The following is a 25728-nucleotide window of genomic DNA, read 5'->3' as shown; positions in this document are numbered from 1 at the left end:
GCATTAGGCCGGTTTTCGTAGCACACAATGATGTCTACCTCAATAATTTCTCACTGATGACCTCAACTGCGCGCGTTATGCGGCTGACTGCATGACCCACAGAATACAGCTCTATTTATTCAATCCCTAAATTGTTTTATATTTTGTCATATCCCCCCAGACTGCTGAGTTGCGAAATAATTTAGGTGGTTCTGTGTATTTATTGCTTAATAATCAATGTCAGAAAGAGCTTCCTAATCATAATACTTTAGATTTGTTGTATTCAAGCGTCCAATAACCAACTCCTGCTTGGTATCCAACAGAACAGACAGCAGTATGTTTAAATATTCGAATTAAATAAAAAATAAATATTGCATTTTTGAGTAAAATAAGGAATACGCGAGGGAAGACCTCAGAAGGAGTTCAGCAGAAAACGCCCATTCGTTATTGAATATCAGCACAAATGTCCTTTAAGAGAAAATTAATTGCCGGTAGATACTGCCTGGAAGTTGTAACCGATGCGCTAGAAGCTGTACACGAGCAAAGTACAGGAAAACTGTGTCAGGACAAACGGTGTCTTTAATGTGGAAATGTTTGTGAAATATGCACAGAACGGAATGTAGAGGGTACCCTTTGACAATCAGACGAGTGGACTTTGGTGCATGGGGTGCTATGTAAAAGATAGATTACCGAAAAACTAGAAACAAGGGTGAACAGGTGACCCTAGGAAATTTGGATGGTCGGTTCGAAACGTGCAAGTGTGCACCTATGTTAAAAAAAAAACTTTTCTGCTACGAGGCTAAGAGAACAAAATCAGAGAGATATATAAAGCGTTCTATACGGCCAAAGAAAGAAAAATTGCGTCAGTTCATCACTGCTCTCAGCGAGCAGTCACGAAATAATGTTAATGGCCGGCTGTCACAGGTGAAGAACAGAACAGGTACATATGCACTTCCGCATATACCACAGACGTCTTATGCAGTGCAAAATACGTGTATATTCATGGTAAACGAAATGAATACGTGGTTCTTTCGCTTTAAATTTGCGTTTTCTATGTGCCTGTGTAATGGTTTTCATCACAAATTTCAGCATTACAGAAATGGTAATAGACTGCACCGTAAAAGAACGTCTCTGTACCCTTGTATGTTTTATTGCCTTCTCTGTTTTAAAATCCGCGCCTGCCTTGAGTTCAGCCTTATTCAAAAGTTGTATACCTTTATTTCAAATTTAACTGTTTGGGAATCGCCATCCCCCCCCCCAAAAAAAAATGTATAATGAAAACATAACACTGACTTCAAAAATCATTACACCCTCACCAAATATATCCTGACTTGCGGTTGATTTCCAAAACTCTCAATATACTTAGCTTGATGCTTTTGCGTACTTGTTTGAGGCCAGCTTTTGTTCACCAGAAAACCTTTACACGTGTAATGTCTCCCTCCTTCCTTTTCATCGAGGCTACATGAAAACAAGAAGAATGTACTCATTCTGCATCAACAGCGCAAACAATGACGTGGTGTACCCGGAAACGCACAGACATGCACGCTACGTACTCTCTTGTTTGCGGGGTACACGCGCAAAGAATACTTACTGACTTACCCGGGTTTAAGCTTCGGGGAGTGCAGCCTTCAGTTGAATACAGAAGTATTTTTCTCCGTTCAAAACGTTTTGTAATGTATGCATAGCATAAAATTTAGCAGAAACCAAACCAGGAATGAGAACAAAATAATAAACAACGCACGCACCTAAGGTTGCTTGCAAGAGGTTGCTGCATTCATGTCAGGGAAAGTTGGCTAAGCCTCCGGTTGTCAGAGTCGACTGTGTGCATGCCCACTTTTTGCTTTCCACGGCGAGTACTCAGATACAAGCAAGGACCTGCTATCCTAATTGGCCGAAGAAACATATCGCAGTTCGGCTTGTGCTGGTATTCTTGCGATCTTGCTTTCAGTATCTGAAGCGTAAACACAGTATTCGTGCGAAAAACTCGAAATTTTAGTGTTGCGAGATTAACTCTACGAACATTACGGCTGTCCATTTAACATATTTGAAGGAAAACAATTATAGCCGCCTTCAGCCTGAGAAAAATGTATATCGCTGTGCAAGTTTAAAACGCCGCTGAGGCGGCCTCGACGCATGGCTTTCGATTAAATTGACTCTATTGACGCAACTGCCACTTACGTGTGAGGAGTTAGAGTTTCTAGTAGAAATTATGTTGATGCTGATATTGGTATTTCTGGCGCAGGAGCTACTTCTGGCCATAGAGCCCCATTATTGCCGAAAAGAAAGCACCGTAGGTCAAGTTCAGAAATAAGTGGAAAACGAACGGAATTAACACAGTCCGGCGGCCCAGTTGATGACTCGAAACAGAAAGCCTATATTGACCCAAGTAATTAGCAAACAGGGATGCTGCAAAGGAGAGACAGGCCCGCGCCTGCTCCTGTCTTTACTTTTTTACGTCAGTGTTTCCTTGAGTGATCAAAGCATGCAGGCAGCCAGAAAAAAAACCTAAAACCTCTAAAATATCGATAATAAAGCGCTTGGTTTTTAATCTCTGAACCTGGTTCTCTGTAAGATCGCATACCGGATTCCCATTTGCTGCACGTACAATGCTCCCGACGTTTGCTAATTGACAGATAAATACCCTACTGCTTCGTTTGGCATGCACTGCTATGGTTTGAACTTGTTCGCAACAATGCGAATTGTACAGCACGGCGTCGCTAATCTCATCTATCATTTCGACGCTCTGGTAGTAAGATCACACGGATTGTGGCACATGCGATAATAGTTCTGGTCTCGTAAGAAAGACTACTGGGGCCCGGGTGCCCTCACCACTTTCCGAGCTAAACGTTTACGGTCAAGGAACAGCGCTGGCTCTTCTTTATTTTTAACATGTTTAAGGCTAATATTCAAAGTATGGCTTTTCAGATTCAATTTCAGTTTAAGATATCTTTTTTGAAGAACTCGCTACGGAGAGGCCGGTAGTAGAAAAGGAAGTTCGAAAGTCGAACTTGTCTAATGCGGAATTGTTCCGTGTCCTCACCTCCTAGATAATTTGGCTATCCGCCCCTGCTGTATTGGTGGTCACTCACTGTTCGCTAAGGAGAGTAATTATTTCAATGTGAAGCCATGAGTTTTCGCAAACATATGGACTACTTAGAAAACACAACACACAAAGGCATACGACAGACCCTGGTTGTACCTTTTTTCTGTCTTCTGTTTAATACGTAGCAGAGACGTTTGCGGTAAAGACCCAGGAACGGACCCATAGTGTTAATATAGTGAACTCATGAGTGCATCCCATATCCGCCGTGTTGTTTTGACGTCAGGGATGCAAGTTTTCGTAGAGGTAGGCCCCGCTTCTAGATACGGAATTGCAAAGTGAACAGGTGCTGCACTGTAGAAGAATCGATTCTTTAGGAAGTTGCTGCATAGCGAAAAGATTGTTACAGCCAACAGGAAAACGGCACCCAGAGAAGAGCACACGACACAATACCGTCATGAGCTTTTCCCTGGGTGCTATTTTCTTGTAGGCTGTCACTGCGGTTTCTTGTACAGTATTTTCATGGACATATTTGTCCGCCATATTGCTTGCCCGATGACGTCTCCTAATCGGTCGTAGAAAAGCTACATAACCTGTAAGGGTAAGGAAACCGGTCCTACCTTAGACGAACTTTAACATGGTATTGAACTTGCCCTAACACGCTATATGCGCCGTCAAGAAACTTGTATTTATGCTAGCGAAGCACAAAGTACCAAACCACTTTAGCGCCGATTGCGGACGCTTCTCATCATTATTAGCTGCACGTGTCGGAAAGCTTCCTGCTGCTAGGAAATGCGTTGGCGGTGTTTTTTCGTTTTCTCAATACACATTCTTAAAGTAAGGGAACTGTACCGAACGTAACGAAAACGCTGACATAACGCCTTCATTACCGATATACATCCTTAAAATTTTAAATGTTTGTGGAGCAGCATTCCGTCTACAATAAACACTCTCTTTTTTTTTGCTGGTTACTTACGGATTTTTGTTCAGTGTGTGTATGTACCTAATGGATTACAAGGGGTAACAACGGGTCATGATGGAGTTTTTGAAAATGGAAGGATGCAGATTGATTGACGTCCACTGAAGGCTACTGAATCTTTGCTGCAATGGCGCTACTCGCAAGTAAAATGCGTTCAGACGAATTAAGAAGGCAAATTATGCTTTAGGAGAATATCATCTGCGACCGCTCACGTGAATCGTAAGAACGTAGACGAATTAACGCTGGCCCAAACGAATCGTTTGTGGTGAAGAGTACATTTATTAGAAACGTGTAGAGAAAGAGTTGCCGTGCAATCATGTAAAGTGTGAACGACGTGTGCCTGTTAATAAAATGTAGTACGAACGTTTGCATCGCTCTCGGTACTGCACTTAAGTTGTGTGACTCCGTCCGTCCTTCATTCAGTGAAGTGGCAGTTCAGCGTGACTTAGATGTGCTATGCGATGTGCAGTATTCTTCCATCGATGACATCATCAGAGACCGGGAGACAAATGAGGATGACGAAAGGACCGCTTTCGAAGACACTGCTGCGTTGAGCCATCCGGATACCGTTGTGTCCTTGCGACTTCAAACAGCCTGCCTCGTAGACATCGCGCCACTGTGAAAACAGCGCCGAGACCTGAGGCAGGGCAGCTGGACTGTCTGCGAATCGGTATGCATCGTCGACGCCGATAGTGCCCCAGCGGGGGAGAAACAGAAGATGCCTTAGAATAGGAAAGAGACTGGCCGCAGCCGGGCAGAATGCGAAAACACCACGTAGTAAAAAGCAGCTGCTCCGTGGAGCAGGCACAAGGTGACGTGTGTGGCCGCATTGGAATGGCAATGAACCACTTTTCTCGGCTGCGCTTCCTTGGCAAGGTCGCCGCGCTGTCTTTCGCGGCGAGGACGTCTCCAATCAAGTTCGATCACGCGTTGTGTTGAGACGCTTGCCAGTTTTCTTGTCTCCTGAGCTGCGTTCTTATATCACACGTGGCTGGAGATCTTTTTGCACTCGTGCGAGGTGCTACTATTAAATGAAGAAACTTCAGAGACCGCGAAGAGAGGCTGCTTTTAAAAAACAGCTTCTAACAACACTGCTGGGGTAAAATTTGAGCGTACCATTACGAGCGAGTAAAGTGGAATTGCCACTTGCCCTGTGTACCAAGGCATATTGATCTCTGCACAAGCTTTAGAGGTTTCGCGGTATTTTTCATTTGTAAAGCCTTCATTTGCTGCCGTCATTTCTAAGGAACCTTTTTCATACAGTTTCGATAGCCGAGATGCCCGTGGTTATTGTAAGCTTGCGGTCGTGCAACGGAACAGTGATCGCTAACATTCGCGATTGCTGCCCTAAATGTTTCATCAGAGGCTAGCCCAAAGCGATTGGCGGATCATATTCACTAAAACGCGTGTGCCACCACGCTCCAGCCACAGGCGCTCACTTTACAACTGTTCAACCAAATGTTGCAAATGCAGAAATTTCTAGTCTATTAATTCTTTAGAATTACAGCGCATGAAGCAAAGACTGACATCCGTAAACAAATAGCTGCTTAGGTTTCTGTTGTTCTTTGGTTTTGCACTCTATTATATTGGTATTACAGGTGTCATCTATCTGCAGTAAACACCTGAAAATGCTGGTACTTTTGAGATGTCAGTCTTTTCTATTTGACAAGGGTGTTTTGAGACCACCACTAGGGGCAGAGGGGATGTGCTGCTTTTGTAATATCTTGTGGAGCAAGCACGGATTAGGCATCGAGCGTGTGGTTTCTTATATTGAAAGCACCCGTAGGCACCTCAGTTTCTCAAGCAGTTGCCCCATTAATATTTCGTTTAGAAACTGCTTTACTTCTCATTGCCTCTTACTTTTGAGCACCGCAGCTTGGATGCTGAAATGATAATGGTGCCTTGTCCATTGTGCTGTAGATCGGTACCTGCTTGTGTCGGCATTCTCTCGCTATAAATCGCGCTTTTCTTCGAACCAATATTTTGATGCAGTCAATTAAAATAATACTGTGTTCCGGGCTCATACGTGCCAATATCCTATAAGGACAAATTGTCCCGTGTTGGGGACGACACGCATGCATGCATGAGAAGGCTTCGGCAGAAAGCTGTTTACATGCCGAAGTTGTACCCACGAACGGAAAACAACTCGAGCGGCGACGATAGCAGCAGGCGCGATCGAAGGCCGTCGGGGCAATCTGGAGAGCGATCAGTATAAAATTGAAACTAAGCATTCGAGACTAGCTGTCAACGAAAACAAAATTTTTAACACTGTAAAAGCAGCCGGTCTTTATCATCATCCTAAGTCTGCTCCCTGGTCGCGTCTCGCGTACCAGGAAATCTTGACGAGGAGCCGTGCTACCTGCGGTAAACAAAGAACGCGACAAAAAAAATACGGACTCGTGGGAGTGTTCATCAAACCATGTAGCAGTTAACCAATTCGACTGTGTGCGATTTTTGTGAGTTTCAAATGCGATGTTATGTGCCCAAGATTTATCATCGACTACATCAGCTCATATCCAATAAATTTATGGGCTTTCGAATTTTAAATTTTAGTTATTTTTTGGTTATGACCGTTCAAAGAGCTGGTCCACTGCTTTGCGCCTACGTTTTTCATCTATCTCCGCTGTTTGCAGAGTAACCAGTGTTTTTGCAAGCTCGTTGTTCATTAGCGCACTTATTATGCATCCTGGGAAGAGCCACTTGCCCACAAAGATTGAGGTCTCAAGATCTATGCACTAACCAGGATGAATTTTTTTTTCATCTGCGAATGTTTTGTTAATGCCGTATACTTACCATTATAGCCGTAGGGCTTCGGTTTGATGGTTGCTAATTAGTAATTTGTAATTAGTAATTAGTAAGGCACTGCTCTGCTTCTTGCGAACTTTTATCCTGCATGATAGGCTAGGACATTACCGCGCGCTGACTTTTCGTAGGGACTTCAATTATCTGCTACTCTTGTATTCGTATTGTTCCGGTTAACCACTCTGCCTTGCCTGCTCTTCCTCCTCCTCGTCGTCCTCCGTCAATTTCTTTTTGGACAAGGGTCATTGTCTCAAACGCAGTCACGTGGCCCTCTGAAAACTCTTTGTAACATTTATCTCCAAAAAAGTAACATATTTTTAATGCGACTGCGTTCGAACCTGCAGGGGAACAGCCTGGCGTCCCCAGTTCTCTGATTCCTCCAAGAACCACCTTTAACAGCTGATAAATAGCAAAGTGGCCAGAGCTAAATTCCCTTCTTTCTTGTAGGGGAGAGGATAGAGAGAGAGAGGCCAGAGGATGTCTGTTGCGGGAAGAGCCCAGATGGGGGCTAACATGGACGGAGGATATTCTCATAATGCCGGAGGAATGCTCAAGCGGGGTTTGGTTGCCACGGCAACAGCCCTGGGGGTGCCAACCTCGGAAGGCGAAGGATCAGAAGTATGACGGAGGAGGGGAGCGGAGATAGCACAGCAGCAAGCCCACGCCTGTTCCTACTCTTCCGTTAAAGTGGTTGCGTGCGAGCGATCTGCGAAACGCTGTGTCGATTGGCACAGGGTTCAGATATGGAATAGAAGAACAAATGTGCAAGGGAATGAAGAGTAAATAAATATAAAGAATTCTAAGTCTGCAGTAAAGGTCGACGTAAAGAAATGTGTCTGATGCATGGTGTCATAAAAAAGGAATTAATATCTAATGTTACGCATCCCCGTTGGATTGGCCCATCGATTGCCTGTCTGCTTTTTAAAATCTAGCCTGGCAGCTGAGAACAGTTGAATCGGGCAGGAAGTGCAGAGACGGTTCAGGTATACGGAAGACAAGATTTATCATCCAGCATGTGACGGGTGATATTTTTGGCCGCTTATGAAATAAAGAAATAGTATTCCTGAGCGGATTCAACCTGTAAAATCCATAAAATGACATTTTTTTAGGAACTATTTACAGCGTACCAAGAATACCAGCTCTGTTATCAGAGGAACTGGATAAGATTACAAAAATTTCCGCCTTTCTCCGAGAAAGGACGGCTCCTGTGGACACACTACGCCGACCTTCTCTGCGTTTTGCACAAACGCCTCCCATTCAGGCCACCCGCACGAAGATTACCATCTTGTCGACGAAAGCGGTACTTGTCCTCATGGTGCCTTTTTTGTGACTGAAGCACTTTACGCGGTTAGAAGTTATCTAGCAAGAATGATCCTAATACCTCGTTTTTTCATTCCTGTTTTATAGATACGGAATAGAGTGGTGCGCTCACAATTCTTGCTCACAATCTCCTCACAAAGAAGGCCGCCAGGGAGCTCTTCGAGACGTAGCATTCATCAGAATCCTCCTTGAGTCGTTTCTCTCTCACTTAAGCCAAAGCTACCATGAATGTCAGTCCATTACAACCCGGTTCCTCTCGTGAAAAATAAAATAATAACAAAGAAGTTACGGGGGTACTCGTATTTCTTTTTATTTCAGTTCACTATACATTTTACTTTAGTGACAAAGGACTGTTTAATAGGGTCGCAACAGACAACTTGTATGAAGCCTCGGAGTAACTCGGGTAAGCCAGTGTTAGCTGAAAGGCGCGGCGCGGAAGCAACTGCCAATGGGAGGAAGCTCGGGTAAGCTCGGAGGACAGTCCCGTAAGCTGTATGTAATGAGATGATGACTTTGAGGGTGACCTTTGTACCCTCAAGGACCCTTGGTTTCACGCCTTTCAAAAAAGGGGTGCCTTCGCATCTCTTGTTTTGGGACGTTTACTCTGTTCTACAACGTTAAAACACCCTTTTTGTGATTGTTTTGCATTTTCGCAACGTATTTCTGACTGTGTTCTACATCCAGACTTGTGGCTATCGGGCGTAATTTTCGAAAACGTAAAAACAACAGAGCAACGTCCCCGAGGGACGAATGTAGGTTATGCAATGGTAGGCACCAAGATAATAATTCCCTTGACGAAGAAAGCAACCTCGCTACCCGGAGAGGCAATATTTCGAGACAAAGAATACAATTACCTACCTAAGAAATTTATCGTGCGCTAAGACGGCACAGAAAAATGATGCTTTCGCAAACTGCACGAAGAGGCCCAAGAAGGATGTGTGTGAAAAACGAATAAAGGAAAAATAATCATGTGGATGCAAGTGCAATAATAGATACAATACTTTGCACCAAGGAGTGTGCTGTTGTATGAACAAGTTTTATTTCGCCATAAGCGATGGGCACGATGCCCACGATTGAATCGGACGGGCAGCCGTGACTTCTGCTTGCTTTAATCCAACGAGTTGTAGCTGGAAAACCTCTGAAAACCAAGCAAAAAAAAATATTACGATAACAAGCATCGCTAGCACTTACATAGAAATTTGGGGAGCCCTCAACCGCTAGCTTAAGTTGAAATGTCGGCATTTTCGCCTTCTGTATATATGTAAAGACCCTAATAGACCCATATATTGTCTTCAGTTACGAGGCGCTTAACCCTGAGCGGACACAGCAAATCGGATTGAAGTACGGCACTCTTCTATTCATTTAAAACATTGTCATGCGGAAGAACACTCTTTCTGATATGCTGAAGAGTTTGACGCATTTCGTGAATGAACGTTGAAAAAGCTGCGTAATAAATACGAATATGCTCACACTTCTTCTTGCGGAGAAGAGCGCCGTAGTGGAATGGAGAGCCGAGGCCATAGCCGTAGTTCAGGCCGTAGCCGAGGAGACCGTGGCCGAAGCCGTAGTTGCCGGCACCGTAGCCGAGAGTACCAACACCGTAGCCGTAGACTGGGGCGGCGTGGTAGGCAGCGACAGCTGGGGCAGCGTGGGCAACGGTGGCCACAGCTGGGGCGTGGTGGACGGTGGTGGTGGCAACAGCTGGGGCGGCAGCGTAGGTGGCGACTGGGGCAGCGGCGTAGGTGGCGACTGGAGCAGCGTGAGCGACGGTGGCAACAGCTGGGGCAGCAGCGTAGGTGGCGACGGCTGGGGCAGCGGCGTAGGTAGTGGCAACCTTGGTGACGGCTGGAGCAGCGGCAACAACTGGAGCAGCAGCGTAGGTGGCGACAGCTGGGGCGGCGTGGTAGGCGGCAACGCGAGTCACAGCTGGGGCTACGGCGTAGCTAGCGACGGCTGGGGCAGCGTGGGCGACGGTGGTCACAGCTGGGGCAGCGTGGTAAGTGGCGACGGCTGGGGCGTGGGCGACGGTGGCCACAGATGGAGCGAAGCCAGTGTAGCCAATGCCGTGGCCATAACCGCCGTAGCCCAGGCCGTAGCCAAGACCGGTGTAGCCGAGGCCACCGTAGCCAAGGCCGTAGCCGAGGCCGCCGTAGCCAAGGCCGTAGCCGGTGTAGCCAGCGAAAGCGCTTGTGGCAAGAGCCAAGAGAACGCAAGCACGAATCTGCAAAAAAAAAGTTGTTCGCATTTAATCCTTTGTAACTACCTCATTAACTCCAAAGATGTTGGGCTCTATGCGGTTGTTAGGTTTTGAAAGATGTTGCATATTTAAATGGTACAGAATTACCTGTTACTTATAGCACCTCCAGAACTACATAGCCCTGTACCAGCGCACATTAGAGGCGTTTGTTTTCTTCTGACATCTATTCGATATCGTCAGTTAAAGCCATAATTTTATGAACTTGCAACTAAGTATTTCTTGCAGGCAAAGCCGTAGAAAGGAATTTAGAGAGAACTCGGTTTAAGGAGAAGATATTACAGGCTTTTGCAGTGAGTGACGGGGACTTAGGTGTAGATATAAGTTGAAGGCCATGTTAAACAAGCGCTGAAGTTTCTGGAATAATGGACTGTCAGAATCCAGTCCTATTTATGTTCGAAAGCAATACAAGGCTTCAGTTGCTTACCATGGTGACTTTGAGCTGCTGTTGAGCCGACTGCTGACTGTGGTCACTTCCCGGGCCCTTTTATACAAAAAAGTGCCCCTTCGCATTGTGCACACGTGAGCAGCTCCAGGTTACTTCACTTGAAAATAAAAAAAAATACTGTAGGAATTTCTGTGATTTTATCATTCCATACGTCTCCGCGAACGGTCTTCGCGGCAGCATGATAAGATTCCATCCACACTCTGTTGTGTAAGGAGGCCGCGCATTAACCTTGACGACTAAAGAATTTAGAGGAAGGAGGATGTCATTTCTTAAATCCTCGTCGAATGGCTCCATTTGTATTGGTGCCTCTGACAGCGTTCTGTTAGTTTACTTATATTACGTATTTAAACGCTTACCGTTAAGATATTTGCTTTCGGTCAGAAGGGCGCTGGCAGTAATATTGATTTTAGAGCTTTAGTGCTTATTTTTTTTTATTGCGATGTTGATTGCCTCAGGCCATAAAACGGCATATAATGATTAATGTGGATGCCTAAACAAATGAGGAAAGGTTCGCTGATCGAATGAAATCGAGCAGTGAACGATGATGAGGTCCTTGTGTCCAAGCGGTGTATGAAGTACTATTATCGGGCGAAAGACCCGCTGCCACGTTATGCGTTATGCGTTAGTGCTTATAGTGTCCATTAGCCGTACTTAGCCGTTCAGTGAGGTCTGCTTTAGCGGCAGGCTGCCCATCTACCCACCAGATAGTGCGCAACCTGCCCGGGTTTGTGTTCATTCCTGGCGTGTATGAACATGGCAAGTTCTGATCACGTCACAAGGTTACGTAAACCAAGTGGAAGCGGGCGGATAAATAATGCAAAAGAATGTCTACACGTCGCTAGCGCACCTAATTCTAGTTTGGCCCGACTAGACAAATCCACTGTCATTTTCATTGCACATTTCTGCGCTTAATTTTGGGCTTCAGTGCCGTCATAATAGGTAATTTTCTTGGACAACTTTTATTTTTTGTTTCCTGCTAAGCCCCTGTGCGCGGGAGTCGGTATACATTTTGTCTCTTCCAAGGATGTGCTTGTTGTTCATTTGCACAATTCGGCAGTAGCAATCGCCTTTGGACTCCCGAACTTTGGACAGCACCCCAATAAACTGAATGGGTCAATAAAATGGTTTTACTTCTCTCCGTAATTGATTTAATTGCTTACTTTTTCTATGTTCCTGCTGTCTGCCTATACCCGATTAGCAGTGCAGGTCAGAAGCTGCCGCGGACTTGAGTGAATGACGTAACAAAACTTTAATTTCAGTTGAAATGCAAAGGATATCATTCATAATTGTTCCAGACATGCGTTTCCAGTTGGTTGGTAACAACTTTATTCATAGTCCTGCAGAGCTTTCGCCGACGGGGCCTTAGGTCTCCCACGTGGGGACGTCGAGGCGCTGCCTCGCCGTCGCCTCGCGGGCCTGCTGGACGGCCCAGAGTTGGTCCCCGAGGCTGGGGCTGCGGAAGGCAGCGGCCAACCGCGGCGGGAGGGTTCCGGAATTAGCACCGTGAAGGTTTTTGTTACAGTCCCAGAGCATGTGAGTTAAAGTGGCTACATTGGTGTGGCAGACCTTGCATATATTTGTCGGGTATGTACCGGGGTAAAGCCTGTGGTATAGTTCCGGGGTGGGGTACGTGAGCGTCTGCAGTTGTCTGAGGATCACCGCGTGCGCCCTGTCCAGCTTGTCGCTGGGCGGAGGGAAGGTTCGGCGGGCCAGGCAGAGGGCCTTGGTAATTTCGTTGTAGCTGGTCAAGCAGTCTTTGGTGCTATTCCACGGACGACGGTCGCCGGCGCGGTTCGCGAGCTCGCGCGCCTTGGCGTGTGCCGTCTCGTTGCGGTTGCGATACGTCCTCGATACTTCTCCCATGTGCGCCGGGAACCATTGAATTCTGGTTTGGAATTCTACCTCCTGCTGGACTTGCCGGTTCCTCAGGACTTGGGCCGCTCTCTGTGAGATCCATCCTTTGGCGAAGTTTCTAACCGTCTGACGCGAGTCGCAGAGAACCACGGTGCACGTCGGATCCGTGAGGGCGAGTGCCACCGCCGCTTCCTCCGCCTCTTCTGCGCGTTCGCACGCTACACTTGACGTTATGCGCGTTTTGCCGCACGAATCGACGACCGCAACCGCGAATCGCGAACGTTCTGCGTATTCCGCGGCGTCAACGAACCTTGTCCCCGTATCGTCTCCGTGGCTGTGCAGGAGAGCTCTGGCCCTGGCCACTCTTCTTCCCCGGTTGTGTTCCGGGGTGACGTTCGTGGAATCGGGTCGACTCTTAGCGTTTGTCTGATCGCGTTTGGAATGGCGACTTTCTGGCCTTGTTGTACGTGGTAACGGATGCCGAGACTTTCCATGATCTGGCGGCCTGCAGTCGTTCCCGGTTAATCTTTCCAGTTGTGAAGTGCGCTGCGCCTCGGCGATTTCGCTAAGCGTGTTGTGAAGTCCGAGCTGGAGCAAGCGATGCGTGCTGGTGGACTCGGGTAGACCCAGTGCTATCTTGTACACCCTGCGAATGAGGACATTGATCTTGGCTTCTTCTCCCTTGTACCAGTTGTGGAATGCCGCAACGTACGCAATATGGCTAATGACGAAAGAGTGTATGAGTCGTGTGAGACTCTCCTCCCTCATTCCGTTTCTTCTGCTAGTGACCCTCTTGAGGATTCGCATGGCGTTAGCTGTCTTGTGCTTTAATTTAGTGATCGTTTCGCCGTTGACGCCGTTGGCCTCGATTATCATGCCGAGGACCCTAATTGTGTGTACTATCGGGATGGTTGCTCCGTTTCTCGTACGTAGTCTGATCTCTTCGTACTCGCGCTTTGTCGTTGCCGCATTCCGACCACTCCCGGGTGGTCTGCCCCTCTGCGTGGGGCGGTAGAGTAGGAGTTCTGACTTTTTCGGCGAACATCGTAAACCCGTACCCTCTATGTATTCCTCTATTGTCTCGATTGCTAGTTGCAGTGCCGTTTCGATGTGGCCGTCGCTGCCTTTGTGCACCCAAAAGGTTATATCGTCGGCGTATATTGTGTGCCGGACGTCTTTCAGTTCTTGTAGCTTTTCTGCTAGGCCGATCATGACCAGGTTGAAGAGCGTGGGCGAGATGACAGAGCCCTGCGGGGTGCCGGTGCTCCCCAGCGTTTGCTCTTCTAGCTGGAGGTCCCCTGCTACTAAAACAGCTCGCCGGTCTGTCAAGAAATCTTTAACGTAGTTGTACGTGCGTACACCAAGGTTATGCCGCGATATCTGGTGTAAGATCGCCGAGTGCGCGATTCTATCGAACGCGCTTTCAAGGTCGAGGCCGAGAATTGCTTTGGTGCCTCTCGTCTTGCCATCAAGAACGTGGTGCTTCAGTTGTATCATTGCGTCCTGCGTGGACAATTGTGGGCGAAATCCTATGATGGATGGTGGGTATGCCCCTTTGTGCTCTAAGTGGGCTTGCCAGCGGTTAAGCAATGCGTGCTCCATGGTCTTGCCGACGCAGGACGTCAGCGATATGGGGCGAAGGTTTTCGAGGCTCGGTGCTTTTCCGGGTTTCGGGATTAGTATCATTTTCGCAGTTTTCCATTGTTGCGGGAGGGTGCCGCGCTGCCAGCAGTCATTGATAAATGCCGTTAACTGTTCCACGGATTTGTCGTCAAGATTCTTCAGGGCGCGATTCGACACACCATCAGGGCCTGGCGCCGATCTGCTGTGTAGGTTGTGCAGCGCCGTCCTGATCTCTTCTGCACTAAAGTCCTTATCCAATTCTACATTCGGATCCCCATCATAAGGGCCGTGTTGTGCAGTCGACGTGTGCGGCAAGTACTTGGCTAGTAACTGGTCGGTCACTGCATCTTCACCGTACTTCTCGAGCTCCCTGTGTAATAGACGTGCGAGGCAGTCACTCTGGTGGGATTTGGTCTTCGTTTCGTCCAACAGATACCTGAGCAGGTTCCACGATTTCCCGTTGTGCAGTTCTCCATCGACTGCATTGCATAACTCGTCCCATTGCTGGCGGTTGAGCGTTCGGCAGTGCTCCTCGATGTTGCGGTTGATCTCAGCTATTTTCTTTCTAAGTCTCCGATTGAGTCTCTGGCCCTTCCACCTGGCCAGGATCGAATTCTTCGCCTCGATGAGATGCGCCAGGCGGCTGTCCATCTTGTCAGTTTCAACCTCAGTTTCGACGGTCTTGGTTGACGCTTTGGCGTCTGCAACCAGCGAGCGGGTCCAGGCTTCGATGTCCGTGATTGTATCACCTGCAGATTCTTTTTGGTCTCGTTTCTTTCTGAAGTCTTCCCAGTCGGTCCATTGGAACTTTCGCTTACTGCCCTGCGCCTTGTCTGGCGTCTGGACGCATATTTCGACGATCATGTGGTCGCTCCCAAGGTCGGTCGACGTGTTTTTCCACGTGGTGGCCGTCGTCCCGGTATTTCGGGCGAACGTAAGGTCCGGGGTCGTGTCTCTGGTAGTAGAGTTACCGATTCTTGTCGGGTGCGCCGGGTCCGTAAGTAACATGAAGTCGAGTTCATGCGCATCTTGTCCGAGTTGTCTTCCCTTGGTCGTGCTGTATCCGTAACCCCATGCTGTGTCTGCCGCGTTGAAATCGCCCCCTGCAATCAACGTCCGGGACCCGGCAATCTTCAGCGTCTTCTGAAACAGCGCACGGAAGCGTTGGCGGTGTTTTGACGGGCTGCTGTAAACGTTCAATATGAATATACTTTGTTTCCTCTGCTTGGTGGGTATCAGTTCGATGAAAGCGTGTTCCATCTGGACGCCACTTAGTTCGTGTTCAACGAATGTGAGACGCTTCCTAACGAGCGTGCATACACCCCTCCCCTTGATTTTGCTGTCATGCGTTTTGTAGCCAGTCAAAGTAGCCGCATTGGTGAGTGTTTCTTGGAGTAATATTACGTCCGGTTTACGTGTTGCGTGCCGGATGTGTTGCTGTAGAACCGCCTTTTTGCCGGCGAAGCCACGGCAGTTCCACTGCCATATTACTATCCCTTGGTTGTCATTGGCCATGTTGATGCTGAAGCGAGTTGTCCGCCTGCCCTTGATGGTGACTCGGTCCCACATCACAGCTAGCCGGCACGTGTCCGTGTTGCGTGAATACGGAGTGATTCATTATTATCTGCATGTTTCCCTCGAGGTTAGTGGTCCTGTTTGCTAGCCCGAGGACTGTTGCGTGAAGGGTCTCAATGGTACTTTGCATTGTGCACAGCATTGTCTTGATGTCTGTAATTTCGGCTGGAACCTGGGTCTCGAAACCACCCTCGTGCTGTTGTTGTAGCGCGCGTTTCTTCGGGGCGGGCGCGTTCGCGTCCGGAACGCTCGTTGGCGCCTGCTGTTGTGCGATTTGTTTGTTTTGTTCCACCACGGCGTGCTCGCGTCTGAGTTCTTGCACCTCCAGCATGAGCTTTTGCACTAGTTCGCGCATTACCGCGTTCTCTTTTCGTATTTCTGCGTTCTCTTTCCTGAGCGCCTCTAAAATGCCATTATCGGCTTTGTGATTTTGCTGATTTTGCCCTGGGACTACAGGCGCTGTTACGACCCCCTCCCGCGCGGTGCCCCGGACAGTATCCGCCCAGCTCACCTTGTCTCCGGGAGTTGGTGTCCTGGATCTCGATGTTTTCTGATCGCGGCTGTCCCTTTGCCGGCTGCGGGAGCGGGATCCGTCACGCGAACTCGACGTTGATCTCAATCTGGGCGGCTGGATGGGCGGGAAGTCTTGCTGCGTTAGTTGGGCATTTGCGTTTTGGCGTTCCCATCGTCGCCTGCGAATCACGTACGGAGTCTTGTACCTTGCCTTGCAGCCCTTGTCGGCCGTCATGTGAGCGCCGCCGCACAGGTTACACTTGGGCGAGCACTGGTGTCCCTTGTCGGGGTCGCGGTCTCCGCATCCCCTGCATATGCGGTTGGCGGGATTTGGGCAAACGTCCATGCGGTGGCCGAGGCGTCCGCACTTGTAACAGATGTCAATTTGCTTGCGATACAACGTGCAACGGACGAGTGTTGCGCCGTACCTGACGACGTTGGGCACCTTGAGTCCGTCAAAGGCAATAACGACCGTGGTCGTAGTGCCTATGCGTTTGGCCGCCAGTGCAAGTGGGTTTCTCGGGTTTACGATGTTCTCGTCCAGTGCCTGGGGTCCGTGCGCAATGGGGATGCCATGAATCACTCCCTTGGTTGTATTATCGGGTGCCGTTTCATACGCGTTGACTGCATGTGATTTTCCTTGGATGTCAATTTGCCGTATTTTGGCATAGCGGTCCGCGTTCGTTCGTTTCGCTGTGCTGACGACGACGATGTTCTGGTGTGAGTTGGGACAGACCGTGTCTTCTGCACCTTCGTCTCCCGTTATGCCAGCGGCTGCGAAGATTGCGGCGGTGACCGTCGGGGCGCCGACCTTAACGATGTCGAGACCGCCTTGTGGTCGAACCACGATTTTGATTTCCTCCTTCGGTAGTCTGGGCATGCGTCCCGCTTTAATAACCTTTCCTTTGACATTCTTGGGTTTCGTACCTTGCTGGCTGGTGCCATGCGCGTTCGTTCTTGCCTCGATGTCGTGCGTCGAATTCGTACCGCGGTCTCGGGTTTTCGAACGCCGCTCTCCGGCGGTCTTCCATCCGGCTTCTTCGGTAATTTCTTCGGCGGAAATGTCTTCCCCCATCACTTGGACGTTCATTTTTGAGCGACGTTCGTCGGCTTCTGCCGCTTCGTTCAAAACAGTCCGTACACTTGGCGCCGCGTTCGTCGGCGGCGCGCAGCTGTTGCGGCCGCTAGGCCTAGCGTCTGGCGAACGCGCCTAGGCCCAGCGAAGCTACGGCGTGGTCGGAATGTAGATAATTCAATATCTCTGAGAAGAATGGTGGCCCACCTCAAAACTGGGTATCCGTCGATGCCTCTCGACTTCACGGATCCGTTGGTGAAATATTGGCGGTAAAATGCTGTTGAAATCGCTGCGAAAACATCTGTAGAAGACAGAGCCGATGTGAACGCGTCCGCTCACCTCGGCGATCGCAGCTCCATTCTCCTGCGTTTCCAGTTTCGCAGCATTTTATTGCAAAAGCACTATTTTGTGGGTATACACTGAGCAAGAGCTTGCGGTGTTTGTAGTTTTGTTCCAAGTGAAAGAAATAAACAATAAATCAAACAAATATCTATGACTGGGATTCGAGCCCGCGTCGGAGTAGACAGAGGAGCTTTGCTGGCCACTGCAAGAGAGCACTAGGCTGTCGTCGCAGCCAGACACACTTCGTGCTAAACTGCAACACAGTTTCGCGTGTTGCATTGCACATCATCTTCTTCATCAATTAATACCATTATTAAAATAATAATCGCGCTTTGAGCTATGTGCCGGTAGTGAAAGAGAGAACGCTTAATGTGTTTGCGTGGACAACGCTTCGGAAAAAAACACGGCACTATAGAAGAACAAGCGTTGGTGGTGACAACACTGCTGCGGAAATATGACGCTGGAGCGTAGGCCGCGGGCGTAAATTAGAGTAAATTGGCTCTGACGATAAGCAAGTTTAAGACGCGCATAACTGGCTCCCTGGGTCAGTGAACACCTCAATCGTACTTTCAGGTACATGGCGGTGGTGTCCACGGCCAAAAAACTGCTTTCGCACAAACTTTTGTGCTTAGCAATGCTAAAGCATCAGCTATTTTTTTTCCATCGGATAGATTTATTATTGCCACATGCTATGGAATAGCTTTTTCATTTTCATGGTGGCAGTCATCTTGTTTTTGTATATTCCATATATTCAAATATTCCATGGTCTAGCTATTTTATACCAGATGTTCGAGGAAAGGATAGGTGAGGGAAGGGTAATATAGCTCGTGTGACGGCAAGCAGATTGCTAGTGTGCAATATATTTGTTCATTGAACAATTACAATTTTTGAGGATAATTTTAAACGTAGGTCTCAGGTAGCGTTCGCAGCAGACGCGGATGTTACTGTTTGTAGTCACTGAGGGACAAAGCTGGCAAAACCTTCTGTTGTTTGAAGAACACGGCAATAATTATCTTCACTAACGGCTCGAAACGGCTACCTTGATCAAAAAATCGGCCCAACTTCTTCCTCTGGATAATTTATTGCGCCATCAATGATGACCCATCCTGTGAAACCACAATTTAACGCAGTTAACAGTGCTATTGAAACTTGGCGATTTTCCATGGCACCGAAAAGTAAAATATATCCCACAAACCTCCGCCAGAAATCAAGTCGAGCTGTTGCTTTTGAGGTTTAAAGTCTCGGGAAATCCAGAGTGCAGCATGCTGTATTTGGTTTCGAGTCTAATATGTTTCAGTTTTAACAATAAAACATTGAAAATTGAATGTATTCATAAGAGTTCTCAGTTTCTGCTGGACGCCTCTCACGGATTTCTTAATGACAGCAAACTTTAAATCATCTGTTGACAGTCGAGGTCGTCCACTCTGTTCATCATCTGTGCTACAGCAGCGTCCATCGCTACAACCAGTCAAAAAGCATGACTATAAATGGAGCTTTATTCACAAAATGTTGCTGCTGTTCCACAAGTAACTAGATAGAATTGACCCTCCAGGAAGAATGGTACAGCATGATTATTCATTTTCACTATTTTGAGAATGTGATGGTTGTCTTCACACTAGCAGCACATTTATTAATATTTCCAATCTGCTGGTTTATTTAGAAAGGAACCACGAAGAAATGATACGCCTAAAGGAATGGTGGACGCTAGGCTCGGGCGCAAAGCGAAAATGTCAGATACCTATGGAAGCTGGAACCAAACTGCGTGCCGTGGCATCAAGTACACACGCCGGGTGCGTGCTTCAATTTCTTCTTCTTCGTCCGACCATGTTTTTAGACGGAGCTCAAACAGGGCACTACAAGGTCCCCCGCCTAGACGGGGTGCATCAGACACGGAGGACGGTGTGCTTTGCAAGCAAGGCTGAGCAGCAAGATGGTTGGTTGGTTTATGGGGTTTAAGGTCCCAAAGTGACTCATGCTATGAGAGACGCCGTAGTGAAAGGATCCGGAAATTTCGACCACCTGGGGTTCTTTAACGTGCACTAACATCGGAAAGTACACGGGCCTCTAGAATTTCGCCTCCAAAGAAATTCGACCGCCGCGGCCGGGATCGAACCAGCGTCTTTCGGGTCAGCAGCCGAGTGCCATAACCGCTGAGCCACCGCGGCGGCCTGAGCAGCAAGAGAATGAATCGGGGTCTCCAGGTACGCCGGGTTGAGGCGATGCAAGCAGAGTACCCCTTCGCTGCCATTCTATCATCTAGAAGCCACCTTTCCTCTGCAGCGCAAAATTAATACAACTAGCAAACGAATTGCACAAGAAGTAAAAGAAAAAAAAACTTAGTGTGCATCTAAATTTCGCCTTTCAGAGTAGAACACTTTACCATTATCGCGACGCCACCGCTCGGGGAACGTTGACCGTTTTCCGAGGACCGTTTCGTGCTGCGGAAAAAATTTACGGCGACAAACATTGCGGTGCACTTTGAAGCAGGACCACTAGCTTCCAACGGAATTCATCGTTGTTGTTGCCTTTTTAGTGCGTTTACTGGCCATAAACAGGGCACCTGCTTTTCGCTTCGTTTCACCTTGCCTATAATAAAGCGTATGAGTAGTAAGTTTGCTTCATATTTATTTAGAGTAACGGTTCTGCCAATTGTAGGTTTTAGAGGCGTCGGTTTATTTACAGTATTTTTTTACTGTAAAAATTTTACTGTAATTTACTGTAGAGCGACTCAGGCTATGAGAGACGCCGTAGTGAAGGGCTCCAGAAATTTCGACCACCTGGGGTTGTTTAACGTGCACTGACATCGCACAGTACACGGGCCTCTAGAATTTCGACTCCAAAAGTAGGAATCTGCTGCTGCCGCCAAGATAGGGCTGAATTTAACTCATGTGTTTTCCCCACACTCCATTCTTGACGAGTAGCTCTCAGGTGCGCACAGGTAATGTTTAGGCCAAGCCCAGCGCGATTGCATCGCGATGCTGAGTAACATCAAAAGTCTGCACAGAAAAAATACAATAGGAAAAAGGCCGTCATCGCTGCTGACTCTAGGCGTGATTGTTGAAAACACATAAGGCGATGACTGCCATTCGTTTCTAATCTTGGACTGCTATAGCATAAAAGAACTACAACCTGCATTGTTGATACGTATCAGAGAGCAAAAAAATTCCAGCGGTTTAGCATTTCTAAGCACAAAATATTGTGCGAAATCAGTTATTTTAAGCTTGACACCAGCACCACGTCCCTGAAAGCGCGACTGGGGTGTCCGCTGACCATGCGAGCCAGTTCTGCGGCTTTCATTTTCTCAAATTCAGCGGAGTCTACAACATTGGCAAAGCCAACGGCAATGACACCGTAGCACTGCAACGGCCTACCGCTAGTGTCGTGATTCTGCCAAAACGTTGTCAACGCAAACGCAATGAGCGCAAATCTCTGTCACTTGTCCAGTGACCCAAATAGCAAGATATATACGTTTACACTCCTTTCGTTACTTTTACACATGGATAAAGTTGATGAAGACGACGAACAGCAATACACAGCACGAGAGTGTGGAAGTTTACCAAAACGCATCATCGTCTGTGACGATAGAGAAGTTCTCTTGTGCCGTGACAAAGCTGATTTATTCGCGCCTCTGCTAAATCAAAATCCTGTCGCAGCAATAGTCATTTTATTCCTACAGATTCTGAGAGGCCTCAACCAGGCAGAGCATTTTCAGGATTGCTTGTGAAGTAGTGCTTTCGAAATTGAACCTGTCGGTGCGCCACTAGAGCTGCTCACAAGACAATAGCCTCGGACAACGACGATGACTGAGGTCTGGTATATATTGTGCGTTTTTCTCCAACAGCATCCTAACAGAGGTAGCTGCTAGAGGGCATGACTGTTCTATAATCGAAACAAGCGAAAACGTCAATAGAAAGAAGCCAATTTACAATGTAGAAAACTTTTCCACCATTAATGTGGCATAGAGGTCGGGTTGCCAAGCGCAGAATGAGTACCAGGAGGGAGGGGTATGAAAAAAAGAAATTGTGGAAAAATAACTATCTGAATACAAGCGCACTACGAGTGAAAAAACTTTGTTTAAAGGAGTGCACTTTTGTGTGAAAAAGTTTTATTTCTCCCTCTGTGATGGGCGCGATGTCCACGAATGAGAGAGATGGGCAGCCATGACTTCTTGCGTTATTCCAACGAGTGGTAGTTAGAAAACCTCTGAAAAAGAGAGAAAAAAATCACGAACTATTAGGAATAACGAAAATCAGCAACCCATGCAACAAACAAATTTAGGGAACACTCAACCTCAACCTGTAGGAAAAATATGGGCGTTTTGTCCAACTGCACCTACATGAGACACCCAGAGACCCAGGTAAGTTCTCGGCTAAGGAGGCGTTTAAGGTTTAGGGGACAGAGCAATTAGGCTGCAAATCCTAAACTTTTCTATTGATACAAAGCTCAGTAAAGCGGGAGAACACGCTGTACAATATACACTCTATACAATAGCGACTTTGAGCCATATTGAGCATAAGTTTTCAACACGCAGCGTAATAAACAAGAATATGCTTACACTTCCTCTTGCGGAGAAGAGCGCCGTAGTGGAATGGAGAGCCGAGGCCATACCCGTAGTTCAGGCCGTAGCCGAGGAGACCGTGGCCGAAGCCGTAGTGGCCGGCACCGTAGCCAAGACCGCCAACACCGTAGCCGTAGACAGGGGCGGCGTGGTAGGCAGCGACAGCTGGGGCAGCGTGGGCAACGGTGGCCACAGCTGGGGCGTGGTGGACGGTGGTGGTAGCAACAGCTGGAGCAGCAGCGTAGGTGGCGACTGGGGCAGCTGCGTAGGTGGCGACTGGAGCAGCGTGAGCGACGGTGGCGACAGCTGGGGCAGCGGCGTAGGTGGCGACTGGAGCAGCGTGAGCGACGGTGGCAACAGCTGGGGCAGCGGCGTAGGTGGCGACAGCTGGGGCAGCGGCGTAGGTGGTGGCAACCCTGGTCACGGCTGGAGCAGCGGCAACAACTGGGGCAGCAGCGTAGGTAGCGACAGCTGGAGCGGCGTGGTAGGCGGCAACGCGAGTCACAGCTGGGGCGACGGCGTAGCTAGCGACAGCCGGGGCAGCGTGGGCGACGGTGGCGACAGCTGGGGCAGCATGAGCCACAGTGGCGACAGCTGGGGCGTGGGCAACGGTGGCCACAGATGGAGCGAAGCCAGTGTAGCCAAGGCCGTAGCCATAACCGCCGTGGCCCAGGCCGTAGCCAAGACCGGTGTAGCCGAGGCCACCGTAGCCAAGGCCGTAGCCGGTGTAGCCAGCGAGAGCGCTGGTGGCAAGAGCCAAGAGAACGCAAGCACGAATCTGCAAAACAATATTGTTACGATATACTCGTTGCTAATCTCTTCTTTCACTCCAAAAATTTGCATCTGCATGTGGTAGTCATGCTTTAATGATGTTGCATATATAAGGTTTACAGTATTTACAGGTTATAAAGGTTTAAAGTATTACACTAACTGTGGCCCCTCCAGAACTATGTAGCCCTGGACCTGCGCAAATTAGAGGCGCCTCATTTCTTCTGGCATCTGCTCGGTACCGTTATTGAAAGACATCATGCTCTCAGCTTGCACTTCAGCCAACTGATACCGACACCATACGATATAAGTCAGTGAGTGCTCTGGATAATCATAACATTTTACAGGCTGTACTCATCGAGGTGTAGCTTTATACGTAAATATAGGGCAGTGTTATCGAAGCAATATAAGTCTTCAGTTGCTTACCATGGTGACTTTGAGCTGCTGTTGAGCCGACTGCTGACTGAGCTCAGTTCTCGGGCCCTTTTATACAGAAAAGTGGCCCTTCGCAGTGTGCGCACGTGAGCGGCTCCAGGAAAGTTCAGGTGAAATAAAAAAAAAAGGTGATAGGAATTTCTGTGATTTTGTTATTCCGTACGCCTCCTCAAACGGACGTCACCGCCGCATGTTAAGAGGCTATACGCACTCTGCTGTGTAAGGGAGTACCGCGCACTAACCTTGACGGCCGAGCAATTTAGAGGAAGGAGGATAATTATCGTTAAATCCTCGTCGAAGCGTTCCATTGGTAGTGGTGTGGCTGAAAGTTTTCAGTTTGATATGGTTATTTACGTATCTGAACCCTTTACAGCTAAATTTGCTTGTTGCCACTATAGTGCGGTGGCACTTATATTGATCTCTGCGTGTTGGCACTTATACTGGCCATTCTCCGCATTTAGGCGTTGTGTACTTGTTTGTCTAAAGCGCGTTTTGCGGCAGGCTAATCATTTTTCCAGGGGGTTGTGGGCAACCCGCGCAGGATTGTGTGTGTGTGTGCGCGCGTGTGCGTGCGTGTGTGCGTGCGCGCTGATGCATGCGTGCGTGTGTGTGTGTGTTCATATATAATCTGCAGCTTGTGATGACCTCCCAACCTCTCGTGATCTAGGTGGCAGGTGGAACATAAGTGGCTTATTATTGTAAGTGAAGACTCGTAAAAACACGTATTCATACGCCACTCGTTACATGGAACAGGGGAAGGGTCACTCCTCAAATTATTCTGGACAAAAAATAACATGTACACTGTGAACACTTCTAAATACAATAAATGAGGCATTGATTGCCGAAAACATTAGAGCGAACTCTACACGAAAAATTGATGGGTCATTGCTTAAATGTTAAACAAAGACTGTGATTTTTTTTTCTGTGTTACTGTGTGAATATTTCATGTCAAGGCGCTTTATTATATTTCCCATAGAGAACATTTTGCGTTGAGTAGATGTGGTGTTTTGATAATTTTTCTTGGATAATTTTTTTTATTAATTTTCTCTTTTGATGCTCCTTGTATTGTAGGGAAGTTGTCATCTTCAGTCAAGTTGCTTTTCTCAAAAGACTTTTAACCAGGCAAGTTGCTGGGCGATTTGGTTCTGATATTCCATGACTACAGCGCAACGAACGGGACAAGAAGAAGGACACAGGCAGAGACACAACACAGCGCTGTGTTGTGTCTCTGCCTGTGTCCTTCTTCTTGTCCCGTTCGTTGCGCTGTAGTTATGGGACTTCTAACCGCAATCTCCCCATCGATTATAAAAATAAAAAATTATTTACTTCTTATTTTAAATATGAAGAGTCTAAAACAATGCCCACACAAGGATACTGCACCTAGTTCGAATTTTGCTTCGCTACCTCATTCGGCCGTGATTTCCTTTTGCGCATTAGAGCCTATTATTTCGCTGTTCACTTTATCATAGTTGGATTTCTCTTGCTGACCCCCTTTTATTCATGTTTTACCTACTTATTTTTGTAATTTTCCTTTTGGTTTCCTGTGCGCAGTGTTTTAGCCCGATTAATAGCGGAGACCTAAAATTCCCGCGCACTTTCGTGGGTGACTTAACTTATGATAAATTGCAATTGCAGTGAAAGCAGATGTCTTCATTCGTCATTTCTAGACATAAGCGTTTCCAGTTTCGTTGCGTTTCTCACAGCGTAAATTTATTATTCATCAGATGTTTTCATATACCTTTTTTTCCTTTTCATGGTGGCAATAACGTCGTTTTTGCCCGAAGGCTTTAGCGTATTGCTTTTGTTCTGCGCTTTCTTGGAAATGCGGGCTGCTTTAGCAAGATTGGATGGGTTAGCTTGGGGACTCGAGATGTTCAAAGGAAATGCACATAGTTTTGTTCACTGTAAAAGCAATCCTGTTCGTAATCTGCACACAATATTTTTTGTGGAGCGATTGCCTATTTTCTGATATTTCTAGACGTAGTAGTCAGGCAGTGGTCCCCGTAGACGTGGGTGTTCTTGTTTCTTCGTCTCTGAAAGACAGAGGAGGCAAAAGCTTCTGCTGGTTGAGGAACATGGTGACCATTATCACTAACGACGCGAAAGTATTGCCTTCCTCCAAACTCAGTCTGCCTTATTCCTCCGGATAATTGATTGCGGCTT

At 47.7% G+C, this 25728-nt stretch overlaps 1 protein-coding gene across 1 annotated transcript in view; it reads right to left on the bottom strand.

The window, feature by feature from the left end:
* LOC149363377 (uncharacterized) overlaps positions 1-25728 on the bottom strand; it is a 44744-nt gene that overhangs the window by 4051 nt on the left and 14965 nt on the right. The window contains exons 3-7 of the mRNA XM_089568500.1: positions 22360-23166; positions 16816-17161; positions 16599-16695; positions 10802-10858; positions 9579-10341 (exon numbers count right to left, since the gene is read on the bottom strand). Coding sequence (XP_089424626.1) covers positions 9579-10341; positions 10802-10858; positions 16599-16695; positions 16816-17161; positions 22360-23166 — 2070 coding nt within the window. The remainder of the gene's footprint in view (positions 1-9578; positions 10342-10801; positions 10859-16598; positions 16696-16815; positions 17162-22359; positions 23167-25728) is intronic.

Source organism: Amblyomma mixtum, chromosome 2 (genome assembly GCF_055824585.1).
Source record: "Amblyomma mixtum isolate Tamu chromosome 2, ASM5582458v1, whole genome shotgun sequence".
In the NCBI taxonomy this organism is placed as follows: Eukaryota; Metazoa; Arthropoda; class Arachnida; order Ixodida; family Ixodidae; genus Amblyomma; species Amblyomma mixtum.
The sequence above is the reverse complement of the archived record's forward strand: the minus strand, read 5'-3'. Positions and strand labels throughout refer to the sequence as shown.